Source organism: Hippocampus zosterae, chromosome 6, assembly GCF_025434085.1.
Source record: "Hippocampus zosterae strain Florida chromosome 6, ASM2543408v3, whole genome shotgun sequence".
Lineage (NCBI taxonomy): Eukaryota > Metazoa > Chordata > Actinopteri > Syngnathiformes > Syngnathidae > Hippocampus > Hippocampus zosterae.
The window spans coordinates 19,711,760-19,733,668 of record NC_067456.1 but is presented as its reverse complement, the minus strand read 5'-3'; the positions used below and the strand labels follow the sequence as shown (position 1 = coordinate 19,733,668).

At 41.4% G+C, this 21,909-nt stretch overlaps 1 protein-coding gene across 1 annotated transcript; it reads right to left on the bottom strand.

Moving 5' to 3' along the window:
* Positions 1–5,290: 5,290 nt before the first annotated feature.
* On the bottom strand, positions 5,291–21,501 carry cdca2 (cell division cycle associated 2). The gene is made up of 15 exons (XM_052066982.1): positions 21,313–21,501; positions 20,681–20,843; positions 20,474–20,610; positions 19,248–19,416; positions 18,487–18,638; positions 18,165–18,338; positions 17,729–17,855; positions 16,723–17,048; positions 12,786–12,837; positions 12,617–12,691; positions 11,630–11,757; positions 10,943–11,002; positions 10,669–10,737; positions 9,039–9,183; positions 5,291–7,397 (listed from the first exon to the last, which is right to left on the bottom strand). The coding sequence occupies exons 2-15, from the start codon at positions 20,841–20,843 to the stop codon at positions 6,739–6,741; spliced, it is 2,436 nt and encodes an 811-aa protein (XP_051922942.1). The 5' UTR covers positions 21,313–21,501; the 3' UTR covers positions 5,291–6,738.
* Between the last annotated feature and the right edge of the window lie 408 nt (positions 21,502–21,909).

The following is a 21,909-nucleotide window of genomic DNA, read 5'->3' as shown; positions in this document are numbered from 1 at the left end:
TGAAAATTTAGATTTATTATGATTTTTTTTTTGGGGGGGGGCGACAGCAAATTTAAAAGGCACATCAGTTGACATAGACTTCAGCCAGGAGGCAGGGTACCACACTGAACTGGTTGCCAGCCAATCGCAGTACATACATAGATAAAAGAAAATGTTCGTGCTCCCAGAGAGAATTTAGAATGTTCCATAACTTGCCAGTTTTTGGTATGTGGGAGGAAAGTGGAGTACCTGGAGAAAACCCATGCAGGCATGGGGAGAACATTTCAACTGCACACAGGAAGGCCGCAGATGGAATCAAACACTGCACCTCTGCGCTGTGAGGCCGACGCACGAACCGGTCAATACCAGGCCGCCCTGCTCTAAAACAGGAACATTTAAAAACAATAATGTTGTGTTAATAATCAAGCGTTGTTGTTTTATTTTTATTTTTTTTTCATGCATTCCAAGTCCCCCAAAATGTATTTTGACCACAGCCTCTCTGAACAATGTGCACAGCGACATCCACTCAATTCCTTTGCTGAACTTTTGTCTTTGAGGTCATCAGTCCAGGGAAGTGAATGTAACCTTGTCACGGCACACACAGCAGTGTGGCCGGAGGCTGCAGGTCCTTCCCAGACCTACAGATACAACAAGTCCTTTTACTGCACAAGCCATCAGAGAGAACACAATGATATGCAGTCATAATTAATGACTCTATTTGTTTGACATCCACCCAAACATTTTCTCATTTATAGCATTGCTTGGAGGATGACAGTATCGGTCGATGCAGTAGTGAGCATGTCAGCCATTTTGGGTTTGAATCTCACCTCTGGATGCCCCTGTGTAGAGTTTCTCCTTGTACTTGTGTGTATTTTTTCTCAGGGTACTCTGGCTTCCTCCCACATTACAAAAGCATCCATGTGAGGGTAGCTGAAGGCTGGATAGTGCAGTGCACTTTCCAATCTTTGGGGAGCAGCTGGGGAAGGAAGGCACCTTGTTCAGGTACACCTCATATCACTCAAGAGAATAAAACCTGTGGCTCTTTGCTAAGCAGACAAGACTGCCTGAAGAGAGAGTGAGGATTATGAACCACCTACATTCAATGCCACACAATACAACGTTATCAATAAATCCCTGTATCAGGAAATGTATGGTTATAGGCAACCACAATGTAGACGAAAGTGTGAGTGTTGAAACCCTTCGTCAGGAAACGGTTGCAACAAGGGGCTGAAATATTTATCAACACAGCTGATTTAATCGGCCGATATTAGCGGTTTTAAAATCTGCAAGTCGACAAACACTATATATTTTTTCTAGTTGCTTTTTATTTCCCCCGAACAATGACTTTCAACCCCCCCCCCCCAAAAAAAACTGAAAAAAACCAGGCTCATTTTTGCCAGTTTTTCTCTCTTCTGTAAAGTAAAACAAATACTATATATATACTATAATTATTTTAAAACAATCAATGTCTTGCCTGTAATTCAGATCTTAATTGTGGAAAGCATTGTGGGGCCAAAAAATACGTTATTTTATTCTGAATTTTCATCTGCCAAACATCGGAATCCACATCAAACAACAACAACAACAAAAAATCCAGATCAGACGAGCCCAGTTGCAAGAAACCTGGTTGAGTAGGTCCAACCAACAAAGTTAAGAATAGTCGATACTGACTATAATCCGATAGTTGTGGACGATAATGTTGTGCTTGAAAGCAATGTTTCCCACCCTTTATTGAGCACATCATTTTATATTTGAGAAATCTCACAACACACCACCAAACCAAAAAGTCACAAAAAACCCAGTATAACTATTGAAATACCGAAAAATCCCACCTCAATTTGCTCATAAATGTAAGTTTTGCATTCATGTGGAGTGGAGCACTCGTATCAATGGCAACATATCTGCCATCTAGTGAAACAACATTTAGTTGTTCTGCCTGTCACTATATGTCAATGTCATGGTTAGATGAACCAAGTGTCAGTACACGACATCATATTATTTGTAGTAATTAACTAAGAACTTCCTTCCATCCATCCATTTTCTGATCTGCTTTATCCTTACAAGGGGAGCGGGGGGTGCTGGAGCCTGTCCCAGCTGTCTTCGGGCAGTAGGTGGGAGACACCCTGAACCGATTGCCAGCCAATCTGAGGGCACACGGCGACGAACAACTATTCACACGCACACTCAGACTGTGAGACAATTTTGAGTGTTCAATTAGCCCACCATGCAAGTTTTTGGAACTGGAGTACCCGGAGAAAACCAACACAGGCACAGGGAGAACATGTAAACTCCACACAGGGAGGCCGGAGCTGGAATTGAACCCAGCACCTCTGCACTGTGAGGTCGACACGCTAACCACTGGATCACCGGGCCGCCCTAACTAAGAACTTTTGAAGTGAAATTCGATTCGTTCCAACAGAACACCTGTTGATCTCTCCTGGCACATCGTTTGGGAATCACTTTGATTGGTGTGATGATAGAGTCAGGAAAGTAGGAAAGTACTGATTCAAGCATAAGAATAACTGCTTTGGCAATCCATCACTGAACAACCATTTTACCACTGGAGCCACACAGAGAGTTGAACCAATCACTTTGATGATCAACAAGATTTGGTCATTTCATTGTGACGTGCGAAAATCAGCGTTGTGAATAATTTTGGAGTGGTTGTGCTTTCAGGTCCATTCAGCAGGAAGCGGGCATAATTAATTAGGAGGTTGTCTAACTCCTCTAGACGAGCGAGCAAGCAGCTCATGGTTTGCTGCCAACTGTCTCCAGGCCACATACAGTTGACTCCACAATGATTTTGTCTCACATGGATGGATGTTGATAACACTGTGCAATGACTTGCTGTGCTGAAGCTTGTCCCGAGAGATTGGCCCAATTAAAGCTTATTTCAACACCAAGAGGGAGGCAGGCCTGTGTGTTTTTTTTCAGATGATGCAACAAGCTGACGGGAGGGGAAGTAGGCTGCACACAGGATATAGCTTACATTCACACCTGCAGGCACTACAGATGGCACTGCAGATCTGTGGAGTGGAAGCAACTTAGGAGAATGATGAATTGACGCAAGCACATCATAAAAAAAAAGAATAAATACAATAATAATCTTATGATGTGCAGTCCACACATATAATGTGTGTGTGAGTATAAAAATTAAAAATTCCTCGTCTCACACCCCCCTCGGGTGGTGTCCGTCCCTCATTCAGCCCGGGTCCTCTACCAGAGGCTAGAGAGGTTGAGGGTTCCTGGCCTACACTACATCCACTACAACAGCTTTCCTCTGCCCTTTATCTATGATCACGATATCTGGTTGGTTCGCCATTACCATCTTGTCAGTCTGGATCTGGAAGTCCCACAGGATCTTCGCTCTGTCATTCTCCACCACCTTCGGAGGTGTTTCCCATTTTGACCTTGGGGTTTCCAGTCCATACTCTGCACAGATGTTTCGGTAGACTATGCCAGCCACCTGGTTATGGTGTTCCATGTAGGCTTTCCCTGCCAGCATCTTACACCCTGCAGTTATGTGTTGGATCATCTCAGGCGCCTCTTTGGCCACTTCAGTTATGGTCCAGTGGTACATCCCGTGTAGGGGCTTGTCCTCCCATGATGGTCCCTTCCTTCCTTCCTTTTCGGCTTGCGTACAGAACACCTGCCATGCAAGTTTTTGTAATGTGGGAGAAAACCCACGCAGGCACGGGGAGAATATGCAAACTTCACACAGGCAGCCTCAGAGCTGGAATCTTACTCTGCACCCTTGTACTGTGTAGGTGCCGCCCCTAGTCTTCTGAAATGGTGTTAAAATTCTTGTTTTACACAAGTATCTGTACCGAAGCACATAATGTGAATGCAAGATGAGTTTGAGGCAGTGCGTGGAAGCCACAAAACTCAAGAGAAAAGAGTCAGGACCTTCACCCATGCACATGGGCCTGAAAGACCATGGATAGGAAGCAGTAGGAAGAAAGGAACTGAATTTTTGCAAGCCCTTGTCTCCAGCTGTCAGACCCTCTCCATGTCCCATGGGGGGTTGCCACGGTGACAGGAGGCCACATGTCTTGGGGGCGTCGTCTTACTCAAAGAACCTTATTGTTCTTGTGCTAAGCCGTCTTCACTTTGTCCGTCTGCCAAGGACGGTGGCTTCAGGCTCACACCCCTCACTCACACTTCCAAAAACAAGAGCCTCTATAGAGGGCACCATTCTGCCTGCACACGAACGGGAAAGCAGCCTGTTTCGCTGTCATGCCAAGTTTGACTCATTTCACAAAAGTGGGCACAACATGTTATAAAAACAAAAAGCTCGTCTTTTTCTTTTTTAAATCCCATTTAACAAAGCGACTCATCCAAATGATGACGTTGTGAATACCTTATTCTCCCGGCTGGCTTCCTCCTGATGTCTATCGTTTGATCATGTGAGGGGAATGCTCGATAACAAGCAGTACCTCAAGACGACCGCTCGAGGGCACTAAAGTCCCGCTGCGTAATTACTGAAGGCGAGAGCACCATTCGACAAGCAGATGGCCAAGGCCTTGCTTGGCATTCAACCACAAAAGAGGACATTGGTGTCCTTCAGCCAAGTGACTCGGGATTGATGTTAAAGTGGAGAGTCAATTACACTGTGATGGATACATCACACTTGGGCATTTATCTCGAAGCCAACTGTCCCGTGTAGGCTGAATGTGAAAGTTGTTCCTCCACTGTTTCTAGTCTGCTGTTGGAGATCTGCTTTGAATCTGGGAGAGGTCCATTCATTTTCATATAACTACATTCAGTAGATCAAATCGGGCATTTACTTTTGCGTGTGTGACCACAGTTCATTTGTGGAACTCTTCCAGTTGCATCGCAATAATTTTGCAGATGATAAGTGTTTATTATACAACGGTTTCATTCGCAAAAGTGAAACTCAAACACCGAAGAGAATCACTTCTCAGAAGGCTCATTCCGACCTAATTGTTGTGTTAAAATACTTTTAAAAACAGTTGTTTTTTTTTAATATTGCCTTTTTTTTAGATGGTGAATTTTAAACTGCGACAATTTTGAACATGATATGGATGTTTGTTGGTTGGACGAGAAAAGAAAAGAAAAAAAAGTATTGCATGCACAAAATAAATGCTTCAGACTGTCTGACAATGAGTTGTGGTGGCCCTGCCAGAACCATCACTGTCCCTGATTCAAAACAATCCTCAAATTAATAAATTATTAATTTCATTAGGTATAATAAAAATATGTATTCTTATTGAAGATTATTTTTCATCCCTGCAGAAGAGAACTATATGATTTTTTAAAAAAATGAAATAATTACAATTAAACAAATATCTCATGGGCCAAGACCCAATCCAACTCGGTGGCTGCACAACTTATTTTCAAGAAATGATTTTGCACACAACACACTTTCAGGTAACATTTAGGATTAGGGATCGCTATCATTTGATCAGTTTTAAGGTTTGGCACCGTTTAATTCAACTGTGGTGTCTCCATCTGAACACTGGGTGGCGCCCACCTAATGACATGCACAATGGACAGCTGTAGGAGTAAAGTCACGAGGAATGTTGAACAAAGACTACAAGGCTGATTGTTAAGAAACAACATTGATCAAATGCAAACGTCTGATACAGGACCAAAAAGCAAACACCGCCCAATGTGAAACCCTTTGCGGTGATCGAAGGCTTTCATCTACGCTGAGCGCAACGAAGCTAGATGTCATTGATAATAGGAGCCACCGTCTTCTCACGTCAGTGATCGATAAGCTCGTTACAGAAGTAGATGCGCTTTAACTGCCTGGGCACAACAGGGTGGCGGCCGGGGCATCCACAGCGTCAGGACCCCTCCCCTCAATTGACATAAATGTATTAGGTGCATGTGAATATGAATTGGGTGTTTGATGCCAGAGTTGTATCTTCCATTGTCGAGATCTAAAACAATATGACCAGCTGGTGGCCTGGACTTTTATAGCTCAGCAGTTAATGCTCTGCACCCCAAAGCCGGCAGCTCTGGTTCGATCGCTAACTTGAGTGGTTGAGTCAGGCACTGCTACAACCGCCCGGAATTTCATGCAAATGAAGGATGCCACCAAGATCGATCAGGAAAATACTACTTCCATCTTACAATGGCGCACGATCAATTATACCTGTACAAAATCTAGCAAGATACCAAGCATAAGAGAACTGCATCCATGCACACAGTTCGACTATGCTTTGCACTCGACTTGCGCCCGGCTTAAAAACAGCCATGGGGCAGAGTGTTAGGGCCCCACGTTTATTCCTCCTTTCTTCCGAGTCTCCACCAGGGCTCCAAGTTGACCAAAGGGCACGGAATGACTTAAGGGCTCATTTGTTTTCTGCGCTACTATTTAGCCCTTCGCTCCATTTCGTTTACAGGAATCCAGTAGCCTTTAACCTAGTCTAACAGATTGGTTCTGCACCAAGGCCATCTTCATCTATCCACTAAGAGAAAATATTGACTGATTGAGGCTCGATCTTGTGACTTGGGAGAGTAAGGGGCTGAATGTGCGGTTGGATATTGATTCAGAGGAGGTCAGCATAAATGATTGGGCTCTGTGTGTGTATTGGGTGTCTTACATAGCGGAAAGATGCAAATCATTGGTGAAGGAAAAAATTATCAGCATTTTCATCCCATAAAACAACAAGGTCGCAAAATATCCAATTTAATTCAGAAGGGGGGGGGGGGGGGGGGGGACATGTAAGGAATATTTGAGTGAAAAGCAAAAAATTGCCCAGGTACCAGCATGTGGCATACTAGGTGTCCTCAAACAGGGCTGGTGGGTAGAAAAGTAGAACCAAGTCTGTGACGCCGGGTCTTCCTGCTGGTTCTTTTTAGTATTTCAGGGGAGATTCGAGGCATCCAGGCCAGACCAGTGTCGTCATTTGTGGTGCTTTGGTTCCTTAGGCTGCGGCGCACTGAGCGCTGCCTCCTGCTGGGAACGCGTTTGAAGACATCCTCAAAATTAAAGTTGGCTTGCCAGGAAGCCAGGCCACTGTCGACTTGTGTCTCCTCTCCAGAAGTTTCACTCGGTGAGTCACTCTTTCTTTCCTGCTGTGTTTCTGCTTCTGATTGAGGTTGTTCCTCTTCCAGGTTCACGGAGCGCCTCGAGCAACTTGACACGTTTTGGGGCTGCTCGATTGTCCCGGGGGGCGCGGCTGTCAAGGTCACTGTACTGCTTTGTTCTCCTTCTAACGGGCAGGCTGAGGTGGAGCCATCAACATCCATAAGACATTCTGAATTTGTGTCCGTTTCTGTGCTGGGTGTGTCAGCAACTGTTGGGGGGCAAAGTACTTCAGCGCCAACTGACACGTGTTCTGTTTGGACTTCGAGTGACACAGCAGTGATTGGAGTGATCTCTTCTTCATGAATCTCACTTGTCTTCTCCTTGGTCTGTATCTGAGGCTCCGCATGTGGCAAGTTGTCTATCAAGACATAAAAGTTGATATAGATATAAAATTATATCCACATTGCACAGCAATTGTTAAAATTCATTTTGAATTTATATAATCATACAACCATAGTTCAAGTTATAAGTCATTTAAGTTTAAGTACCGTATCACGACTATAAGGCGCCATTAAAAGTCTTAAATTTTCTCCAAAATGGACAGGACGCCTTATGGTGCGGAGCGTCCTTTATATGCGCTGAGTTCCAAATTCTGACTGACAGCCGACACGCTGTTTATATAGAGAAAAGGCGGAAGTGACTGTGGCCAGGCATGCGGAGAGAAGTCGGCCAATCAGGGAAGGGTGGGCGTGTATATATACATAGAGGGAGAGGGAGAGAGAGAGAGAGAGAGAGAGAGGGAGAGAGAGGACAGGCAAGCTAGTCCGCCAATGGTGAAGGGTGGGCGTGTAAGTGGACGCCTCAAGCCAGTACCAACACTTGTATAGAGTGTGGCAATGTGCATTGTTGTAAAACAACTCCGGTTTTGGTTTCTAAGAACCCCTGAAAATAAATTTGACAAAAAGACACGCCTACGAAGCTCAGTTCAAACTTAAAGCCACCGGTTATGCTTTTGGCATGCGTGACCATCTCACAGCAGCGGTGAAAAAAAACAAGTCAAGCAAATGAACTCTGAGCTTGCCGTTATTCCCGGAGGGTTGACTAAAGAACTCCAACCGCTGGACATTGGCATCAACCGGGCGTTCAAAGTAAAGTTGCAAACGGCATGGGAACAATGGATGATCGGTGGCAAACACAACTTTACAAAGAGTGAGAGGCAGCACTTGGCGAGTTACGCCACAATACGCAACAACGAGAGGGAACGCGGCGTTTTTGATGGATTACGGTACTTGCACAATTGTTCAATTCTTTCTACACACACACGCGCTGCCACCATGTTTCGCTCTGTTCTTTACTTTCAAATGTGGGAAAGCTTCACACGAGAGAAATGTTGACTTTGCTGTTGCTACTCCTTCTTTCCGCTCGGCAATGCGTAGCAACTCACACTAGCATGTGATGCATTCAATGACAACTGAGATGTGCAGTCCTCTGCTTCTGATACAGAGGATGAGGACTTTGATGGATTTCTGGGTGATGATTGATCGATAAACGTGAGAACATTGTACGATGGCTAAATAAAATACACCCGAACTCAGTTCTGCTTTCGTTGCTTTTTTAAAAACGTGTTTTTATCTTATCTGTATGTCTTGGCATGCTACCGTATGCTTCAAGCTAACGTGTTAGAGTGCGCGCATGCATGCCGTATGTTTAAGCTGGCGTATGTTTTACCACTGTAAAACTGCGGCCATTAGTACGATGCGTCCTGTGTATGTGTAAAATACAGAAATGTCACCCATTAATGAGACTGCGGCCATTAGTACGATGTGTCGAATAGTCGTGAAAATACGGTAATTTAATACTGCATATTAAAAAAAAATGCTGTTTGTATTTTTAAGAGCATCTTTAACCGTTTTATACCTGAGAACAGTTTTAAAAGGTGAATGCATACACAATGTCTCCTTGAAGAAAATGATTCAGGCTATTCGTTTAAAAGGTTTTTCTCATCATGATAAACACATCACGTCGCAATCATGATACAAGGAAGGCGTACAACTTTTACCTGCAGAGCCAGTGAGACTGCATTGTGCTGCTGCTGGCTGGTGGATGAAAAACTCTGTGATGGGACTGAGGGTGGGATTCTTGGATGCGTATTCTCGAGAGCCATAAAGAGAAAGGTTGACTTCCTTTTTCCACCGTTTGGCCACCTGCGAAGACAGAAGGTCCTTGATGAATCTAATTCCACTAAAAGTCAGACTGTTTAAAAATCCAAATTCTGTTCAAGAAAAACGAACAAACAGCGGTTCCCAGCGGGTCATTCTATTAATTACATTGAATTAATCAAAGTGTAGTGTATCATTGAAAACCTACATCACACGTACATCACTGGGTGCTGACCTTGCACGCCCAAATTTGAGGGTCTCGAGGATACAAAATTACTGCACTGGTAAATATCCCAAATTTATTTTGTGATATACTTTATTAGGTCAACCACAAAAAGTGCATGCCTTGAAAACTGTTTTTAATCGATAGTTTTTTTTGGTAGAACCCGTAAACAAATTTTTTTTTTTGCATTTGTAGCTGATTTATGCAGTCTTCCGGTAGCATATGTTATGTTATGTTATGTTATGTTATGTTTTGTTATGTAGACGAAGATTCTGAAAATCTGTGGTCACTTTTGACTGAAAATTGAGAAAAACATGTTTTTAGATATCACTCCAAAGTGGAACTGGCAGACCTTGGAGACTTAACACGGTTGAGTCACCTGCGTGACGATGGCACGGTAAGAGGTAATAGTAACACAACTTTAAATTGGTGTCTTGAAGTGGATTAACACTGAATAAACTTAATCTTCATCACAGTGCGATCCATCACTATCTTATGGGGGCCAAATGTCTTCCACTAAAACGTCATGATCGCTTGAGTGAGTAATCGATGGAATAATCTCTAGGATAATCAATTCTACAAAGATTTGTTTATGGCAATCCTAGCATGTTGTCATTTAAGGCCTCAGGGACTAAGTTTAGTCAATATTTGGGTTAAGGTCAAAATTCTGATTTCTGAAACACTCAAAATAACCTGTTTGCATGCGTGAGCAGGCATAGTTCCTCCTGTATTTGAATAAAATTATTAGTATTTAAATAAAAAAGTTTTAAAAACACTTATCTACCTTATTTTCTGTCAAATTATTACTGTATATGTTTTATGTTCAATAAACAAACAAACAACCCGATTCAAACAGCGACGTATGGACGTCATGGCGCGAATAGACGTCATTTTCAACTGTTACTTTGTACCGTCACTAAAACACCTTATATTCCTGTCACTCAGCACAGGGAAAAAAAATTGTCAGTTTCCTGCGTGCTCCAAAAGTGTGAATTATTCAAGTGTTTAAGAACCCGAATGAGAGCATATTCTGGCGCACATTTACATGGCTTTAAAAGTCTAAATACTAGCAATATTTGTCTTTTAAAAAGGTTGTTGACTGCGTGCAAACATCGTCAGTGTTATCTTTCCAATAAGACCACGGCTGCAGTGTAAACACACCTTTAGTTACTTGAAAAACACCCATTTTGTTGCATAAAACCTCCCTCAAAATGTGTATAACAAAAGCATGGATCAAATAAATAAATAAATAAAGACATTCCCTTTTCTGACCAGTATCTGTGCAACACGAGCCTCAGTCAACTCACTTTAATCGTCTCAGAAGGCTTGGCAGCAGAGCGTGTCGACCTCCTCACAGGTTTGCTCTGCTCAGGTTGCTAAAGGGAAGAGAAAATTGGCAGAAAGATGATGAACACGATACGGACAGACTCTTGAACACACGCACATTAGGTGGCCACGCTGAAATAAGATTACTTTCATATTCAATGGAATTCAACAGTAGATCTGTTGGCAGCTGTTAGATAAAGCTAACTGATAAAGAAAATTACGCTTGCTAAATGGTGAGATCAGCAGTCGTAATACCTTTCTCTTCCGACTAAGTACAGCTGGAAATTTATGAGCGGATTGAGATTCAGCCACTGCCTGCAATGGGAGACATTCAATTTGTGGTCAGAAAACCAAACCGAAACAAACAAACAAAAATCTCAGAAAGAATTAGCCGACAATGGAACCTCCTAAATAGAACAGAGTCCATTTTGTGTTGCTCGTTGACTTCCGAGGGTACTAAATTGATTGTTGTTTAATTGACACTTCTTTTCCCATTACATATATTCATTTTCTCCAAGCTTTAGCTGTGGCTATATTGAAACCGTAACAAATTGAAAAGGCAATTTTCAAAATTAACATTTAATATTATTATTGTGTCGTTTTAGGACAAGCTAAATTCAGGAAAATAAGTGACATGCATTTAATTCCATTTTTAGCACCGATGTCTCACATCTTTCACTGTTCTCCATTAATTGACCTCTTCTGTAATGACATTACAAAAATCCATGTCAAAGGCAAACGTTAAAATAAGTCAGTCCTTTTGATGTCTATTGCGTTTTATGAAATGTGCTAAAATTACTCCTGATGCTTTTGAACTGGTTTGGAGGTATGTATTTAATGAAAATTGGAAAAATATATATAAGAAGAATCATGTTCAGCATTTAAAGGTTTCACTGTAAAATGACAGCAACATATCTAAGCAAATAAGATTGGACGGAGGACCTTTTTTTCCAGGTTCCTCAATCTCGGTGCAGCAGTACTGACTGTTTCAGGTTGTTTCTCTACGGAGGAAGATTCAAGATCGTTCAGGGCATTCGACTGGTAGGCTGGAGTTTTCTCAGACTTCACTTCTAAGGGGGGGGAAATAAAATAAATACATTCAGTTGCTTAACTATTAATAAATGACAATTGGGCATATATAACTGAGATTTTCTAAGTTTGTACATTCATTTTAACGATTACAATGCTCGGATGGAATGAACTTTTACAATATTACAGTTGAGTGGATTTTTTTTTAATTCTGAAATTTGGCTGAATTGCGACATCTTTCTGCTACATTAATCTTTTAGCACGTTACTGTATTTCCTTCTCTGTCGAGGAGCATGGGCAATGACAGCAAGAAGGCATTTTGTGTCGCTGGTTCCATGATGTCAAAATATGAACGGCATGATGAGGATGGCTGTTAAAAACCGGCTCCAAGTGAACCAAGACATTTCTTGGTTGATTCAAAGATTAAACGCCTGTTGTGATTCTTGCTGTTAAGCTTCTCATTAGAAAACAGCAACTTGTGCAAAAAGTAATGAACCATTTAAAAGGTGGACATGTGCATTCAAAAGCTGAGAGGAGGTCACATTAAATTCACCTGTAAAAGTTTGAATGCATTTTAGATTACTTTCGGACACGCACACACACAAAAGACCAGGGCGGTGTAATTTATCAAGGGGCCAGTCAAAGTGTGCTCCCAGCCACTAGCTGCCCATCTCTTCTCGAGGTCGAGTTTTGCATGTTCAAATGTTTGAGTGTCTGCCAATTTTGTGTCTGAATCTGGTCAATTTAATGCTCCATTTGTATCGTCATTATGTAGTATGGAGTTCAAAGGGAAAAATGCATCTATAAGTAAATAATTTAACCCTAAACCACAAAAATGTGAATATTTTAGGGGTCTTAATAGATTCTCACATCTACAAAAAGGTAAATATGAGGTTTTACCTGATGTTACCACTGGAGAAGGAGCCTCATCATGAAAAGCATCATTTAAATTCAGCTGGACATCTTTAATTAATTCTGCAAAAATAAATACATGCATAAAAAAAGAAAAATCAAGTAACGCATCCTGCTGGATTCTCACTATCATGGTCAATAAAATGCTAAATCCAACCTGTATCAGTCATAATTGCAGAGTCCCTGTCTTCTACTGAAGGAAAAATGATCTAGAGGCAGAAATTTTAAAAGCACAGAATCATTTTTCAATCAAACAATAAATAATTTTCTACTGAGGCATGATTTATACTCTGGGCTTGGCCTCTCGTAATGTCATCATGAATAGCTGAATTTATATTTCATTGCGCAATGGCATTAAGGATTAAAAACACATTGCAGCACGTGAACAAAGCTTTGTAACCCAAAACACTACCGGCATTTGTCGATCAATATATTTCATGAGACATGATGCCAATGCTATCAATGGCATAAACGAACATTTGATTTACACCCCGACAAATGCAGTTTTATTGACAATATTTTATGTATCCCGTGATAATGTTACGCTGATATTATGAATACAATAAAAGTGTCAGATAGTTCCGTCCATCCATGGATTATCTGAGCCGCTTATCCTCATGATGCTCGCGGGCACGCTGGAGCATATCCCAGCTGTCTTCGGGCAGTCGGTGGGGGACACCCTGAACCGGTTGCCAGCCAATTGCAGGGCACACACAGATGAACAAACATCCACGCTCACACTCACACCTAGGGACAATATAGTGTCCAATCAGTCTGCCATGCATGTTTTTGGAATGTGGGAGGAAACCGAGCACCCGTGTTGCTAATGCTAACTCCACACAGGCAGGCTGAGAGCCGGAATCTAACCCTGCTCACCTTTACTGTGAGTGTGCCACCCTAGTCTTCACATATGGACTGGCATTCTTGTTTTACACAAGCATCTGTACCTAAGCACAGAATGGGAATGCGAGATGAGTTAGAGGCAGTGTGTGTAAGCCACAAAACTCCAGTAAAGAGTCAGCGAGGTCGGCACTGGAATTGAACCCAGTACCTCTGCAGTTTGAGGTCGACATGCTAACCACTGGGTCACCGGGCCGCCCATGTTAGACAGTTATAAAGAAAAAAAATATATATGATCCAACCACTACTATTCCAAGACAACGGAAGCTGATACAATCACTTTTCCCCTCTGCTTGGGCTCTTATTTAACAGCACTGCTTACCCTTCATTAGCTTTATCGGAAAAATAATGTTTCGAGAAAAAACACTTATCAATTATTTTGATTGCTATTGAAATCACGATTACCGTAATAAAAACATTTTAACAATTATTCATTGATTCCACAGCTTTGTGTTAATTTAACTACCAAAAGTAATAACTCCTCAAATCTACCATAATAGCCTCATTCCCATTCATCCCTGCAGATTTTAACACTTTATTCCTGAACACTCTTGTCTTTTTTTGTCAATTACAAAATGACCGTGTAAATATCTTATAGAGTTCCAGCCGCTTGCATTTTCATTCTGCTGCCGCCACATCTTTGCTGCATTGCATTTTGGCACACTTGAAAAACCATGAATTTACATCCGCCTTATCTCTATCATATTTATTTCATATTATTTTGTTTGCCCACGTCTTGGGACTTACTGAGCAGACCTGGGACCTCAGGTATTGTATTTTGTGCGATAGAATGTGGAAATATGTGTTGGTACCACAATAAGAAAATACTAAAGCCCTTGAAAACTCAACTTTAAATAAAACTTGAAAGAACAACAGGGAAAATAAATTGGTAAAAAACCCAAGTGTGAATCTAGCAAAATAATTGCAACTACAGCTACATGTTTTGCCGTGGTATTGATTCCGGACCGGTATTGATGTGTTTTTTTTGGAGGAACAGTATGGAGGTGAAAATGTTAGTTTTACACTTGCTGCTACCAGTCCATTTTGAAAAAAAATAAATAAATTAAAAAAAAAAACAGAATTACTCAAATGTGCTCTTTTAGCAGGCAAGCGCACTGTGTTTCTGACATCATTTTGGCCCACAGTCCAAAAGCTCATCTCACCGTTAAGGGGGCTATGAGACATAGGAAATCTGTCGCAGGGACTGCGAGAATCGGTGATAGAGGTGATCGACCCAACACTCACATTCCAGTCACAACCGATCATGTAAAATTAAAAGCTCAGGTACACTTTGCTCTTTTTTCCTTTTTCAATTGATGATTAATTGAAAATCAATTTATTTTGTTTCCTTAATTTGAACATTTAAAGATAGCTTTTTGTTAGAATAGAAAAAGACAATGTTGTCATGTTTTAAAGTTTCATCCTGTTACATACTTAATTGACCTCGAAATGCTTGTGTTCAGAACATCTTGCACACAACGAAAGCGCATTGAAATCAAGAGACCCGAGCAGATGGTACCGGACTACATCATTAGTAGACACACTGGCGCCTGTTCTCTGACAAACTTGGAAAGGAAGACTTAACCTTGGACGGACGGGAGTACCCGAATTCTCCATCATGGGAAAGGGTCACGAGCCAGAATTACAGATATCAATTCAAGGAGACACTGCTCGTTAAAATGTACACGTACGTGCCTGTTAGTTATCGGATGTTCGTGCTGGTACCAAAATAATGCTTTGTCTGAGGGGCGACCCAATGGGGCCGTCCAGAGGTGTGTCATGTTAATGAAGATGGGAGTGCTTTTCTGATATGTTTCTTGTGATTTGCATATACAATCAATAAAAAGGCCGGCAGAGGTTGTAGAGGAGCGGCCCGGTAGCCAAGTGGTTAGCACGTCGGCTTCACAGTGCAGAGGTACCGGGTTCGATTCCAGCGCCGGCCTCCCTGTGTGGAGTTTGCATGTTCTCCCCGGGCCTGCGTGGGTTTTCTCCGGGTGCTCCGGTTTCCTCCCACATTCCAAAAAACATGCGTGGCAGGCTGATTGAACACTCTAAATTGTCCCTAGGTGTGAGTGTGAGTGCGAATGGTTGTTCGTTTCTGTGTGCCCTGCGATTGGCTGGCAACCGATTCAGGGTGTCCCCCGCCTACTGCCCGAAGACAGCTGGGATAGGCTCCAGCATCCCCCGCTACCCTAGTGAGGATCAAGCGGCTCGGAAGATGAATGAATGAAGGTTGTAGAGATCAGGTGTCAGTTGGGAAGCTCACACTGAGTGGCTTCATTGAAAACTGTGCCCCCTGCCAGCAGAGAAAGACAATCTGTTCCTGTGTTCAAGCCTTTGTCGATCTCTGAGACTTTTTCAACACATAAATATATTTTGTAGAAGCAATATGAATTAAAACAAAATATAAATCCAAAGGACCTGCCTTTGTTATACATCATTCTATAAGATTTACCTCACAAACAACCCTAACCCTTGAAATTAGTCCAATTTGAACAGGCATTAAACTTTATCAGGAAAAAAATATATATTTTATTTTCATTTGAGCCATTTGAGTTGTAGCAGGTTTCTCTACAGTCACTGCAATGTGCTCATATAATCCTGGTAGGGAAATGCTGCTTTGGAAAACCTAATCCGAAACAGTGTTGAGAGGCGTGACTTGTTTGGAGGCCTCACTATAAGTCTTAAAGTATAAGAGTGGGCCCCCTCTGTGTTGAACAAAATGCAACCCCCCCCAACTTTTTTTAGTCTTCTTTTGAATTTACTGTATATAAAATGTGCGCGTTGTTGTAAATACGTACCATAAAATGTTTTGCAAATATTGTACTTTGAGTCACTGTCAATTTTACGTCATATGAAACGACGGTGTGCCAATTGAGATAACATATCAACAAATATGGTCATTCTGTCCTGCCATAAAATAGGGTGAGATCACATCCTGTGCATTGTGACCATCTGAAAAAGTTGGCAGCACCAGCGCTACCAGTACAAAAGTTAGTATTGAGCCTGCGAACCCAGAAACCACGATGAAGGGCGATTTATTGTACCTATTATTGGAAAAATTGTTTGGGGCAGTTTTGCTTCACTAATTTGTTGCATAAAGAAATTAACACTACCAGAAAAATTGGGTGATTCTCACATCATAATCTGAGCAATTTTCAAACACTGAGTTTAATAAAATACAGGGAGCATACCTTTTCAAACTTCTCCACTCCATCTTCTGCCATATGTAGCATTCGGTGCTTGTAAGACATTGCAAGACCCGGGGAGCCATCAAATACATGGCCGAGATCTGCCTGGGCTTGCGGGGTACAAGTTTCTTTTCTCTGCGGTGTCTTCAATGCTGATTTCAGCTTTAAGATCCCACCTGGGGTGCAGGGCCGAGCTGGTGTCCCCCCTTTCTGCAATGGGGTGCTGGGAGGCAGCTGCTGATCAAAGAACTCAGGGGAAAGAGGGCATCCAAAATACACCCGCTTCTCTTTCTTCTTGGCTGCAGATGCCCCAGAGGACTCATTTTCTTCTGTATGCACAAGAATGATGAAAACTGAAGGCATTCGAGAAGGGTTATCAGCTGTGCACTCCTTTTGCAAGGACAATTCCGTGACTGGAGTAAAAGCCATTCTTTTTGGCGGGATTTTACAAAGTATGATGGATCAAATACACAGCTGTCACTATCGAATATTTGTGGAATTGATACATATCGGATGCAATTTTATTTTGCATGAAACTGTACTGCAAAAATTGTTTTTCCCCGATTATTGTTTTTAAAATTTTGTATAGTTGAAAACTTAATTAAGCACAATTACACGAGATGGGGTGATGTGTTGCACTCCCCAACCTTTTTGGAAATGAGAGCAACATATTGCAACTGATTAATGGGCTGCTAGTTTAATATCCGCCTTTGAGGCTACTTCAGGTTAAACTGGATGGAAATTACATCTTATTCATACTCTGATTGCAAATCACATTTTTTGAATTGAATTCAGCTATTCTTTTTTCCCCCATCATTTGCTTATGATTCAGTTTCTGGTTTAGTCTGTAGCATGTCAAAAAATAGTTAAATGATGAAGGATTAATCACTTATCATAATAGCCGTCAATTAGTTTCATTATCAATTCATCCAATAATTTTGACACCTTTATTGTCAAGATTTTGTAAACCAAAATGAAAGACTGACTAAAACAGCTAGTGTATTTTTACCTTCTGATTTTATCTCCATTTGAGAGGTGAGAGATGGGAACTGGAAAGCAGCGAAAGACTCTGTTGAAGCTGATGTAAGGTCCCTGGGACGTGCTCGGCTGGGGCTTTGCGGTTCAACCACATTGTCCTGTTGAGATAAAACAAGTTACATTGCCATTCTACCACGAATATACCACAGCAGCATACAGAACCCCACATTAGAATCGCTTTGAGTTGCATTGCGCCCTAACTGTATGGGCATAGAAAGCTTATTGGTTTCGTGAAACAACGTATGATTTTTTTTTTTGCATTGTGATTTGTGAAACAAAAGATGAACATGTCTTAACAAACCACAGGATGTTTTGCAGATGTTTACGACTGTTAAGAGGTCAGTCACACAATTTTGTTAATTCTTTAAACATGTGCACATGTGCAAGTGCAGAACAGAATCTCACACCTGTTGCTGGTTTTTGGAAGAAAAGGCGTAATGTTCTAAGGACGTGGGTGGCTCACAAAAACCACGAAGAGGCGTAGACGGAAGCATAAGTTGGGTTTCTGCTTCACTCTCACTTGACTGCAGTGGTCCTTTTTGGACACGGTCGTTGCATCCTTCCACTGGTTCCTTATCTCCCTGTGAAGACAACAAAATAGTTTCAAAGCTTCCAATCAGTAGGGGAGAAAAATGGCTGTATTTTTTGTTATTTTTAATTGACTTGAGAGAAGCAGAACCCGAGTTTCATGACGGCACTCAAGGAAGTCAATGGTCAGAATGATAATACCTCCTTGTCACTCCCATTGAAGTGAACATCTGGAGTGTCTGCTTCTCTGATCTGCACTTCACAGCCTTTGAGGGGGCCCACACGACGCTTCTTCCTTGGTGAAGGTGACACCAAGCGATGATGGTTCTCTTTCCCTTCTTGGTTGTATTCATCTGAAATGAAAAATGCGGCCAATGGAAATGTTTGAAAAACAGACAGACACGCAACAGACAGACATGCACACGCACAAGCCAAAATGGTTACGGGAAAATGTGAATGTATGTTTAGTGTTTGGGCGACTGCATTCCACCCACTTCAAAATAGTTTTGCAGTGAGAAATGGAAGCAGTTTAAAAATGCAGTGATACAATGATTGGCTGGCAACCAGTTCAGGGTGTTCCCCGGATAAAATAATGGATGGACTTCAAAGACGAAGCAACTAAATCTGCTACAAACAGTATGGTAACCGACATGCCCATGTGGTGGTCACAGTGTTGCGGGCAACCGCATTCCGGTCAAAGGCAATGCATGTGCATCATAAATAAAGCACAACTAGCTCATTTCACAATTGATTTTCATGAGGTTTACCTTTTTGCTAACGACAAGCATGATTAGGGTAATATAGTACAGTTAAAAAAAGAACCCAAAAATATTTCTACACGTCAGTTATTCCTAATTCCCATTGTATCGCACTGTTTTTGCATGGCGCTCCAGAAGTGTAGACATCTGAACAAATGACCATTGTTGTGAAATGAAAGTTTTAATCCTCTAGCAATGACTTACCAGATAGATAATCTCTTGTCTTCATGTATCCTCCAGTGTCGTCACCCTGCCTTGGCATCTGTTGACACACCTCGCTTTCCTCCACACCCATCAGGCTATGGAAGGAAGCTATTTTCTGCTTCAGGGTGGATGCTACCCGAGGAAGGAAGGGGCTACCTCCGACAAGTTGCTGAGAATTCAGAATGCGTACACAACAAATCTATTCAAGTGCTGTAATTCAACATTTTGACATTAATGACAAAACAGGTGCCTACTTGACATTGCTTTTGTAGCGATGAACCTACGAGATTCCCTCATCTGAATGAAAATTAGCTTCTTTGGCACAGATACAATACAATACATGCTGATTTATACAGCACTTTCACAACAGCGACAGCTGTACCAAAGCACTTAACAAAACAGTTAACATAAAGTAAAATAATAAACACAACACATAACATAAAACATGGACAGTCGTGCAGTCCGAAACACTTTTCCTTCATGTGCTTTGTTGTTTAAAGTAGTTTGAGCAGAAAGAGGAGAGAATCAAAGTGTCCTTTTCACCAGTCATGCTCAAAATGTGCACATGTCAGCTACAAGCTAAGTTTCAAAGTCAACAAGAAGCATATGAAGAAACACAATGGTTTGCCTTCCTTATTTACACATACCTCTACAGTGCTTTTGATAAATGTATACTACAGCAAAGGTAGGAATAATGCATTCTTCAGTTGTAGAAAAGAGATGAATATCATTGGAAATAAACACATGCTGTCATTACCTAACTACAAATGTAACATACATAGTCTGAAAGCCATTCAAGATTCACAGATTAACCATAGCAAACCAGTACAAATCTGAATGAATGTATAACGGCAGTCCCAAAGTTTCACTTTGTTCGTCATGACAATTAAGGATTATGACAGTCATGTGGGATGTAACAATGAAACAATTCAGCTAAACATTTTTTGTAGGTGTCCACATTGTGAAGCAAGACAGACCTAAAGGATTTCATGAGTTGGCTGCAGTGACACAATTAAAAAGTTTCATATCTTGAGAAAGTTTGTTTTCAACCGTCTGAATTCACATCTCAATTAATAAGCATGTTGACGTGCTCAAAAGAATCAGAATGCTGAGTGACTATTCATCCCTTGTGTTATTTGTGGAGTAAACGTAAAGATGATCAAAAGCCTGTCAACTTCATGAAATTGTGACAACAAAGTAAACACTGCCTAGTTGTGACTTCTCACCTCTGGAGTTCGACAGTTTGAAGAATTCTTCATTTTTTGCTGCGCAATGAAGCGGATGAGCGAGTTTGTTTCTGGTGAGCCCCTCACACCAACACTCGAGCTTCTTCTTGCCTTTAATTGTGCCAAACGAGACTTTTCTGGAGCAAGAGCCAGAGATATGATTATTCAAATTTGCTTTCTTAAACTATATTGTACCAGTGATCTCACCTTTGCTTCCTGATGGTGCCGGGCTGAAACTTTGGACAGTAATGCCAAACTGAGTAGGAGTGAGTTTAAGAAAATCAAGAGGCTCTCTTGAAACAGACGCAGAATCCTCCACCAATGGAGACAACATTTTCCTCTCGCCTGTCTCCTTGTCCACGATGGCCATCTGCATAAAACATAACCCCTCTTGTGATTATGGTCGACTACGAACTCAAAACTGTTGATCATAATTAGTCATGGTGAAAATGAATTACTCTGAGGGGGGCTAACAATGCAGACATGCGGTCAAAAGAATGATAAGCTTGCTACTCAGAGCGTCTTCAATAAGTTACATGATGGAATTTCCCCTGCTAAACGCGAATATTAAAAAAATGACAGTTTTGCCGATAACTAAGGGCATCTCGAGACGCGAGTGACGATAAGTTGTATACAATACATGCTGATTATTATCGCGCTTTCACAACAGTTGCAGCTGTAACAAAGCGCTTCACAAAACAGTTAACATAAAGTAAAATAATAAACACAACACATAACATAAAACACGGACAGTGGCGCAATCCTAACCACTTTTCCCTCATACGCGTTCCTGTTTGAAGCAGTTCTCGATGAAAGATGAATGTACAGCAAGTACTTACCTTAAAAATATTTGTCTATAAAAAAGGCAGGTCTGCCTATCACCCAAAAATGTGTATCTTAAAATGATACAAACGAATAGTTGGGAAAAAATACATACACTGGGGTATAGTACATTAAAATAAAACACAAATCAAGTTTCGAATTGCGCTCCACAACAACACCTCTTTCTTCATTCAGATCCTTCCGCAAAAAAACGTAATCCCAAAAACATAAACAGCCCCAACCCCAAACAAAAATCCCTCTTGTTGTGCTATAAAAAACTCAAATAGATTCATGAGGAAAACCACGTGTTAGTTTTGTTAAAAATGGCTCAATATCACAGTACAACAAAACACTTTCTATTGTCTAGGTACTAACTTCTACGCGCATTTATCCAACCCAACCAGAACTAGCTTAATATGAATTGTCCAATAGAAATACGATAATGCCTCATGTGACCCTAACAAATGCCTTGTTTCCGGTTTACCAATCCAAGTTCTGCGCATAAATTACACGTCGTTAGTGCATGATGTATCATGTACGTAAATACCGGTAATGTAGTTTGTATGATAATTAATCACCCATAAATAAATAGATCAACAACAAGGCGGTTAGGC

Excerpts from the sequence above, each read along its gene's own strand:
- cdca2 (XM_052066982.1), bottom strand. The coding sequence starts at position 20,843 with ATGGCCATCGTGGACAAGGAGACAGGCGAGAGGAAAATGTTGTCTCCA. Across the intron at positions 18,639-19,247 it reads GACAAGAGATTATCTATCTG|ATGAATACAACCAAGAAGGG; the intron begins GTAAGTCATTGC and ends TTTTCATTTCAG. Across the intron at positions 11,758-12,616 it reads TTCTCCAGTGGTAACATCAG|AAGTGAAGTCTGAGAAAACT; the intron begins GTAAAACCTCAT and ends CCCCCCCCTTAG.